This window comes from Antechinus flavipes, chromosome 2, assembly GCF_016432865.1.
Source record: "Antechinus flavipes isolate AdamAnt ecotype Samford, QLD, Australia chromosome 2, AdamAnt_v2, whole genome shotgun sequence".
Taxonomy (NCBI): Eukaryota; Metazoa; Chordata; class Mammalia; order Dasyuromorphia; family Dasyuridae; genus Antechinus; species Antechinus flavipes.
The window spans coordinates 501,425,466-501,435,983 of record NC_067399.1 but is presented as its reverse complement, the minus strand read 5'-3'; the positions used below and the strand labels follow the sequence as shown (position 1 = coordinate 501,435,983).

General features: G+C 35.7%; 1 protein-coding gene across 1 annotated transcript in view; it reads right to left on the bottom strand.

Annotated features, from left to right (window-relative positions):
- Positions 1 to 3,505: 3,505 nt before the first annotated feature.
- Positions 3,506 to 10,518, bottom strand: part of GPR107 (G protein-coupled receptor 107) — a 99,863-nt gene continuing 92,850 nt past the window's right edge. Inside the window, exon 18 of the mRNA XM_051980193.1 lies at positions 3,506 to 9,148. Coding sequence (XP_051836153.1) covers positions 9,052 to 9,148 — 97 coding nt within the window. The 3' untranslated portion in view covers positions 3,506 to 9,051. The remainder of the gene's footprint in view (positions 9,149 to 10,518) is intronic.

Genomic DNA, 10,518 nt, shown 5'->3' with positions numbered 1-10,518 from the left:
AATGAAAACTATCCTTGAAAATCACTAATGCAATATATATTACACCAATATTTCAGCTTCAATACCACTATGGAGCTATGATCTTATTGTTGTCTATATGTCCTTCTACCAGTGAAGATAACCAAACACTATTTAAAAAAAAAAAATCTTCAGGTTTCCTAAGATATTCTAGAGCAGAGTTTCTTAAAACTTTTTCCACTCATGAATTCTTTTCAGCCAAGAAATTTTTTATAGACTCCCAGGTATATAGATATATAAAATAGACATATAAATCAAACATTTAATGATAATGCATAATTTTGTGATGTCTACATTCAGGTATGCAATCTCAAATGGAGTTGCAACCTATAGTTTTAAGAAGCTTTGTTCTGGATCACATTGCTTGTCCTAGACAATATAGTATATAATTATTTTACTCCTTAAACCAAACTTAACATTATTAGTTTATAAGAGAATATCAGATTCATAAACTGGAATTGCTAAACAGAGGTCCAGAAAAGTAAGCCTTAAAAAGCAGATAACTTATCTATATTCACATACACCTAACCCAATCAATGTGGAAAAAGCTTTGCAATCCTTACTTTTAAATGGGCAGAGAGTTCCCTAACATCTTAGAATGAGAAAACTAGAGCTGGAAAGGACCTTAGAGAATATCTGGTTCCCAGCTTCTTAAACTGTAGGTCACAATACCAAATGAGGTCTTGTAACTGAATGTGGGATGTGTGACAGTTTGATTATCAGTAAATGTTTGATTTGTATATCTATTGTATATACCTATACCCGGGTCATGTAAAAATTTTTTGGATGAAATAGGGTCTCCAGTGGAAAAAATTTAAGAAGCCCTGATCTAGTCCAACTCCTATCACCCTCATTTTACAGATGAAGAAACTGAGGCCCCCAAAAGATAAAATGACTCAAACAGGTAGGAATCAGGTCATCATATCACCTTTTGGCCATCATATCACCTTTTGGCCAACTTCAAGCCTTGGTGGAGAGACCACTGTGCTGGAAATCAGGAAGACCTGAGTTCAATAAGGCCTCAGATGACATTTACTAGTTGTCACTAGGCAAGTCACTTAACTTCTGTTTGCTCAGTCTCCTCATCTGTAAAATGGGGATAATAACAGCACTTTTCCCACAGCCCTATTGTGAGACTGAGATGTTTGTAGACCCTGTGCCCAGCATTAGCAATCTATAATTTTTTTCCTACCCCTCTTCCTGATACTTCTCCCTTCCCTATGCCACTAGCCCACCTCATCTTCCTATCCCTTTCTACCCAACATCCTAGGTTCCTGTCCATCAGCTATTTCCTTCTCTTGAACCAGACCACTGTACTCCTTTCCTGCCTTATGCTGCCTCCTGCTTACCTTCTCCCTGTCTGCTCACTTGTATTTGCATCCCCAGCACCAGTGTCTAGTAAGGATTTAGAAAATGCTTTTCATTCATTTCAGGCAGCAAAGCTGAGATTTGAACTTGGTTCTTCTGACTCCAAATGTAGCTTTGTCTTGTGCTATACTTGTTTCCAGTCTTAATATGTTGAGTGGACTGTTTCATGGGTAGTGAAAAGATCAACTTTATCCTTCTCAGACATTATGAATTAATGAAATCTCATAGGATTAACACTTCACCATCCAAGAAACTCCTAGATAACTATGTAAAATTTATCATAACATTTTTTAAGCCTTTGATGGGTATTATCTCTTATGTACCTGAGGATATAAGTAACTATCAATTTGCAAAACTGATCTATTCTAATAGCTATTGGAAAGTGTGGAGACCATTTAATGAAAGTCCTCAAACATTTAGAAAAGTTAAAAGGTGGCGATGATGAAGATGGTGACTAATTGTTCTCCTCTAATAAGAAAAAAATAGCTGAATATCATATTTAGATTAAATGTAATTTCTGATATGGTTCCAGATGGAAGGTGGCACCTTTCTTAGAAAGCCATGGTTTGGAAATATCTATGCTATCATTCTATGAAAGAAAAACTTATAAAAGCTACCTAATTACATTTCAAAGAACAAATAAAAGCAAGGGAAATTTGGAAGCCACTGAGCAGTGGCTTTTACAAAAACCATGTTTGGACAATGACCTACGAAAGTTGACCATGGGGAAGAAATCATGGTTTGTCATTTCTGTATCATCCTTAATGCCGAATAAAAGATGTCTAGCATAGCATGTTACAGTGGAAAAAGTGTTGAGTTTAAGTCAGAAGACTGGAATTCAAATTCTATCCCTGACAACAGCTGGTAAAGGAGGCCTGTTAGAGAAAGTAGCTGCAGGACAATCTGTATCCAGCTTTTTAGACAACTCCACTTAGATTTAAATAACCATCTAGATTAGGAAATCTATGAAAGATGCAGGGCAATGAATGGGGGACATAACCATACACTGATAAATATGGACAACTGGATTTAAAAATAAAAGTTAGATTATAGAAATGTGTAGAGCAAAGAATGCTTTCTAGATATTCTAAAAATAAACAGTATAAATGAAGGCTGGGCATCCCTTGTATGAAAATGAACATCATGACCCAAAGGACATGCAACAGCTGGCCAGTGGAATCTAAGCACCTTTTTTGCAGGCTTCTTACCATTCATAATGCACAGGTTTACTTGTGTTGGGAAATCCTAACATCCACTTAAAAGTACAAAACAATAAAGTGGAAGGGCTAAAGCTAAGGCTATTTTTTGTCACTTTAAAAGGAATTTATCACAGCCACATGGAAGAGTCTGTGGAGGGAAGAGTAACCGTGTTAGAAGACCCTACTAATTGAAAAATCAATCAGAGACAGAGATAAGTGCCTCAAGAGCAAAGTGATCCAATTTACACATCCTTTTCAGGAACATGTTGAGATACACTTATAGTCTATCTTCCCCATCCATCCCAAGGAAGCTGGGGGTTATGACCTCATGGTCAAGCTTTGGGGTAAGTGACATGTAAATTTGTTAGGCACAGGTGGGAAAGTCAGAACCATAATATAGTAGCAGTCAGAAAGGAGAATTGGGAATAAGGAGATCTAGTTTTTTCTTCCAGAAGAGCTACCAATTAGTTATGTGACCTTCAGCAAATGACCACCTTTAGGCCTCACAAGGGGGTTAAAATACATAAATATAATGGGAAGTAGCTAAAGTAACCAGTAGCATCTAACATTTGAAGGGACTATCAAGATGATGTAGTATGCAAATTGTCATCTATACTGGGACCGGAATCATGAATCTTTTTGTAGTTGTCTCCTGAAATGGAATAAATCCTGGTCAAAATGACACTACTTTCTGTGACTAAAGAAAAAAACTTTTTGAATATGTAGCCAGCCAAATCATGGATGAGTTTCTCAATAGTGACAGGTACTATGAATTGTTATAACTTATATTGAATTTCTTTAGCAGGTCACCATGACTATTAATGGGAGCAATTGGAAAGTTATGGAAGGCAGGAAGCTTGATCGACTAAAAACAAAAGGAAAAAAAAATTATGAGAGAAGGAAGAAAGAATCCAGGAGACTGAGGCAGGAATCATTTATCAAAAGCTCTCAAGATTACAAATGTACATTTTGTTATGGATTTTTTTATTTTACACATTTGCACCAAAGAAAGAAAAGTAATTACATACAATATCCTGATTTATAATTTTTCTCCTATACCCATTATATAAATACCCCACAGTGATTTGTTAAATAATGTTAGAAAAAAATACTAAAAAATCTCTTTCTGAACCTTAATCTCAAATGAAGAAAGTACTCTTTATTGTCTGTAAGCACCCAGAAATTTGCTCCTGGATAAAACACCTTACCTGGGTTCTTTGGAGATCATATAACTAAGTAAATCCAACTCAAGATATACATACTTCCTAAAAGTAACGCCAGAGGTAATAGCTCTCACTTGCCAATTCCACAGCTTCCTTAGCCCTTCTCTGGTCCTTTGAGTAGTCTAAATAGCATTATAAAACACTGAAACAGTCCTTGTAATAAGTCTATTGTGTGTCAAATGAATTTTTTTCCTTATCATTTGGACATTTATTGCTTTCCTCAAAGACTCCTCCAAACTAACTGCAATGTTAATTAATTCTAACAATTAGTTAGTTAGAAAATTCTAAGAGGATTCAATTCAATACACATGCAGATGCTTTCCCATTCCCCAAACTACCCAGCTCTTTCCTTAATCTAATGTTTCCATTTGATAATTAATGCAGGAGACATTTTTGCATCAAAGCTGAGCATTAAAAATTATCTCCTTTCATGCATAAGTCTATCTGAGATGGCATAGACACATAAGAACTTTGAGAACCTTCAGCATTACTGATCAAGAACTAACTATATTTCAGGTGGCAACAAAGTAAAGGTTTTTTTTTTTTTTTTTAAGTATACCCCGCCAAGAACATTCCAAGGGATTATCACAGTAAAGAGCAGATTTGTTGAAAAAGAACAGTTGTAGACTAAAGATTTTCTGAAGTTCCACAAAACATTAAAGTTGAGATGTGGTAGCTTTTTACAGTGGTGATCAGTAATGCTAAATTCCTCAAGAGGAAATGAAATGAAGGAGACATAGCTATACACACATTGGACTCAAGTACTCTAAACCATAGTATGTGGATTAGGTATTGTCCTAACACATTTGGAGGGGAATGGCATTTTGAAGACCAGTGTGGATTTTGCCAAAATCTGTGTTTTTGAAACTCAACAGCTTGGCAGGAGACGATAAGACAACTTTTCTTTTCTTTTTTTTTCTTCCCAATTGTGCATGGAATAGGGCCAACAGCCCTCAAAAGCTGCCTATTAATTTAGGATCATTTTCTCAATGAGAATATTTTGTAGATAGAAGAAGATAGCCAGAAAACCTTTCATAATTAGGAATCCTGTACATCTTCCCTGGGGCCATGATACTAATTTATTTTTGAAAGAAGACATGGCATATTATTTTAGGGAGGTACATGCTATAGGGTAATAAGATGAAGCATCATTAGCAATGTATTCTTTCAATGAAGAGTCTCCTAGCTTAGGAAATACATCTTTCACACAGTTGGCACTGAACAAAATGCTGCAATGCACCAAAATCTTTACAATACTCTCCCAGTTTCTGCCAAAGTGGAACAGGGCAATCAATAGGAGGAAGTGGGGGAGGAGAAAGAAAAGGTCAGGTTAAAGAACAACAGAAGAGATCATGACAGTCTAATTATTTAATAACTCCAGAAAGAAAATTCAACAAGACTTCCCTTCTAGTCACAAGCTAGCTTAAATAAAATGGAATAGAAAAGAGAATTTTGGGTAGTGTTATGTCTAGTCTTAGTAGAAGAAATACCAAATTTACCAAGGCCATAGCCCAAGAAACAATCCTCACACCAGAGTAGATGTAAATATAAGGAAGATCAATTTCCAATTCATCAGTGTTGATTTCCTCAGTGTTTTATTCGGCAGGAAAGTGATTGCAACTCAAATTTTAAAGGACCAAAGGACTCAGAAGCAGGACTGAGTGCTTGGCTAGAGTGGACAGCTTGAATTAAAAGAACATTTCCTGTTCGTGCTGTCCAAGAAATAATTTTCTAGCAATAAAGGCAGTCTATTGAAATTTCTTTCAAAAATGGGATTCTCAATTTCCTGAAATTTCACAGCCTTGTCCCAAAATGTAATAATTTTCTTTGGGGGATGGGGAAGTGTTTGGCACAGGTAGACAGGGATTACAAACTTTGTGTAGGATGTAGCAGTTGATCTGAGCTCTGAAGGAAGCTAAGGATTCTACTAGGTGAAAATGAAAAATACATCCCAGGCATGGGGGAGGATGGGATTATAGACTCCTTTTGGGCTACCCTCTGAAAAATTTAAAAGGATTTACTCTTAGTTCACATAAACTCTTAAAGTCACACTGGAGAGGGGGTAGTTTTTGAATTTGGTAGAACTGTTGGGCAAATCTGTTCAGTTCAGAGCATCAATCAATCATTTATTCATTATGGAATAAGCCAGAAATAATAGCTTTGGTACTGGGAAAGAAAATGGATTTATTTATAAAAAAAGATAGAATCCATCTTTTTATTTTAGAAAGAAGTGAGGCAATTTAATTGTATTTTGTCTCTATCCAAGTCCCATGCCCAATATTTTTCTAATTCACTAGTATAACAAAGCCCTTAAGATCCATTTATGAACATTTCTTGCTAGAACATTTAGTGATGGAAAACAATTTTTTTGTTCCAATAGTTGCGGGTCAATCTAGCTTTTATTTATTTATTTATTTTTAAAAGCTAACATTTTATTTGTCCATTTCATGTTCCAGAGGGGTTGCTGCTCAGCTACAAAACCACAGAAAGTCAGATCTATGAGTAAGCCTGGAAGTATAAATGAAGAATTAATAAATGGTTTTTACCAAAGAGAAACCTGAGACCAATGTCCACATGCTAATTATACCCCAAAGGCTCTGCTGCTGTTAACAACTGTAGCAGCAATAATGTTACTGGTACAGTACAACAGAGGCTATTAATGTTGCATTGACTGAGTAAATATACCCATGCATTCACACACAGTCTCTCACTCATATTTTTATTTTAAAAATATATAGATATTAAGGACATCCCCCTTCCCCACCCAAGCCCTTCATAGTAGGGACTATTGTTGCACTTTTAGTTAAGTAACTTCATGTAGGAGAAATCGCACATGTGTCACTATCACTAGGAAGTACCCAAGTATGTTTCAGGTGATGTACCCCATGAAGTGAGATGTGAAAGGAGTGCCTCAGAAGTCTTGGAATCACCATCTATATTATTTTGGTATAGAAAAGGGAGGGAGGGCAGGAAGAGAACAAAAAGTCTAAATAGTCATTTCTATTCTTTCTCTCTACACTCAATTTAAGGTGGTCTTTCAAGAGTTTACTGAATGAGAAGGCATATATCTGAATATTCAAGACATCTTTTCTATCTCTTCCCTATGGAAAATCCCTTCATAAAAGATCTGGAGAACACATGGCTAGCAATCAGCACTTAAGATGACTCTTGTTCTACATTTAGATGTTTCAAACATCAGAGATGATACTTTGCTCAGGGGGTATCATGCAGAGAAAGATAAATTAGTGGAGGTATATTTCATCAACTGGCTGACAGATGCTTATTTTTATATGTTTTTTCATCTATCTTTCTCAAGTATTAATATATATGCTCCTCCATCACCAACTCTGCAGAAAAAGTTAGGGAAAAAAAAATGTAAGAGAAATACACAACCTTGCCCAGATCATAAATCTTTCAGTTTGCCATACTAGCCAAGTTCTTTATGCCTTGAAAACAAAATTCTCAGTGTTCTTTCAAAATTCAATAATTAATTTCCCAAAGTTCTTATATCCACTGTTCAGGAGAACACAGCCTGCTCTGTGAAGATAATAGTAGTGAATGGCAAATATAAGATTCAAGATTCAAATCCACAGGTGTACCAAAGCAGCTAGAGATTAACCAAACACCCTTTCCTAAATTCATTAATAGACTCCTTCATAATAGACATTACTTAGATCAAAAAGCACTTATGAATGCAGCCTCCTTTGAATCTTGTAAGTTGTCACTAGTTCTGTTAAAAAACAAAGAATATCTTCTCCATCACATTTTCCAAAAAATCATCATGAGTTATAATACTTTTATTTTCAGATGGTTATTCACTCGCTCACTCATTACCAAGAGCATTCTTGAAAGGTGATTAGATTTCCTGTTGTCTCAATTTAAAAAAAAAAATCACTTAGAACCCCCAAGTAAAAGATTTCACTGATAGCTCCACTTAATGGCCCCAGATTTCTTCATTGTGAGATAATTTTTTCAAAGCCAGGGACCAGAGAGTCTCTTTGTTTATTGCCTAGCACTCAGGCAGACAGATATAAAACCCTCTTAATAATCTCCTAACCCATACAATCTGTACTATCCCCAAATTTCCCTTTCTCTTCAATAATGTTCAAGAATAAATTTTCACTTTCTTGCAGTTACTCATATGTGTATGATTCTTCCCCATATCCCTTTCCATTGATATTTCCACAGTTTAAACACATGGCTCATGACCTGGTGAGCCACACATTTCGCTTTTTCTTATAACAAAGAAAAAGAAATATTGGTCCCAAGAGAAGAGAGAAAGGACTTAGTGCTATATGGGGCACAGAGAATGATGTAGGGAAAACTCCAAAGAAAAAATAATTTTAAAAATTTCAAGCCTATGACTTTCCCTCTCATTTCTGAGGTAAAAAAGACAGCTACAGTATGGCAAGCTCCAAGTATACCCCCTCTTTATAAGGAAAATAACATTCTCCTTCTATTAAATCACAGAGAAAGAGAGCAATCCTTCATCTTGAGCATGATGTCATAGTCCTAGGATGGTAAAGCACTTTACTAATGCATTATCTAGTTTTGCAAATGAGGTGACTTAGAGGACTTGCTCAAGGCCATACTTGGAATTAATAACAGCTCTCAAAACTGATCAAGATTCGTGGGTCTCCCATACAAGGTTGTGTGATGCCTATTTTGCTTCATAAAATAACCTAATTTCATTGTTTTCCTTTTATCATTCCCACAACAATTTAACTTTTATCCTTTACTATCAAAATAATAGAGTAACTTTAAGTATTTTCTTTTAACTTTTGTTCCCCTTGTCCAATATAGCTTTCATGTACAATGATTTGTATCACAAATCTCAATTTCAATCTCAATCTCTCTTTCAATCTGTGTTTCTCTTTCCATTGGTATGACACATCCTAGAACAGAACCAAATACATTTCTGAATACCCAATCATTAACAAAAGGGGGAGAGGGGAAAGTATGTGCATATAAACATTTAAAACAAAGGAAATCCTCATTTTCTCCTCCTTTGTGTTCCCCACATATCATTCCCACCTTGGAGTAAGTTCGAACTTTCTTGTGGGCAGCAACAGATCCATTTCCTTAAAGTACAGAGGAAGAAATTAGGTTTCTGTGGCATTCTGCTCCCAGTCAACATCTTTCGTTGCATCAATGTTGGGAGGTAAAGACTGCTCCTGTTCACTGACAGTACTATTAATAAATTAAAAGATTTTTTGAAAGTGCTCTTCTCAAAGTTTGTTCCATCATGCTGTGCTCTCCCATTCACCTTGGGCATCCACAGATCCATTTGTCACCTTCTTGACTTTCTTCATATTCTCCATCACTCCTGAAGTTGTCACCCTAAAAAAAAAAAAAAAAAAAGATGTACTTAAGAAAACTTCAGGCAAAGGCTTTTTTCAATAGTCTGTCTCCCCCTCCACACATGTCCACGCACACCCCCAAACTCCTCTACATATACATTTTTGAAAGTAACAAGTCCTTTCATTAGGTGAATGTTCTTGATTCATTATCTTGGCCTTATCCTCACTTTCCCTTGTTTACATATCCACTTGGTTGCCAAAACTCAATCTTTCTACCTTCACAATATCTCTCAAATTTTATCTCTTCTCTTTATTTACATAGCTGCCAATTTAGAAGAGGCATTTTTCATCTCTCATCTAAATTACTGCAGTAGCCAAAATGGTTTCCCTGCTTCAAATTTCTCTTCACTGCAGTCCAGCTTCCATAGAGTTATCGAAGTACTTGTCTTTTAAGGACAAATCTGATCATGTCATTCCTCTGCCCAATAACCTCTATCAGCTCCCTATTGCCTTGAAGGTAAAACATAAACTCTTCTATTTAAATTTTAAAATCCTTCACAATCTGATCTCAATCTATCTTTTTGACCTCTCTGGACACAACTCCCATCTCTTGCCCTGAGATGCACTAAACTGGCTTTCTCTCTGTTCCTCAATCCAACCCTCCAATCTATCTGCAAGCATTTTCACTGGCTGTCTCAAATGCTTAAACCTATTCCCTCCTCACCTCTGCTTATTAAGAGTCTTTTAAGAAGTAGCTCAAACAGAAATTTTTCCTAATTCCTGTTAGTGAAAATTATCTTGTGTTTAACTACTTTTTATTTATTTACATGTATTTTCCTTATATTTATTCTGTAAGATGTATAAATGTATTTCTTATCTTCAGCATTGGAATATAAGATAATTTCAGAGTAGGAATTATTTTATTCCATGTCTTTATATCCCAAGTACTTAACACAGTGCCTCTAGAAGGCACTCACTTTCTTTTTTTTAAATAATAGCTTTTTCAACAAACTGGGAAAACATCTTCACAGTTAAAGGTTCTGATAAAGGCCTCATTTCCAAAATATATAGAGAACTGACTCAAATTTGTAAGAAATCAAGCCATTCTCCAATTGATAAATGGTCAAAGGATATGAACAGACAATTTTCAGAGGATGAAATTGAAACTATTACCACTCATATGAAAGAGTGTTCCAAATCATTATTGATCAGAGAAATGCAAATTAAGACAACTCTGAGATACCACTACATACCTGTCAGATTGGCTAAGATGACAGAAAAAAATAAAGATGAATGTTGGAGGGGATGCGGGAAAACTGGGACACTAATGCATTGTTGGTGGAGTTGTGAACGAATCCAACCATTCTGGAGAGCAATCTGGAATTATGCCCAAAAAGTTATCAAATTGTG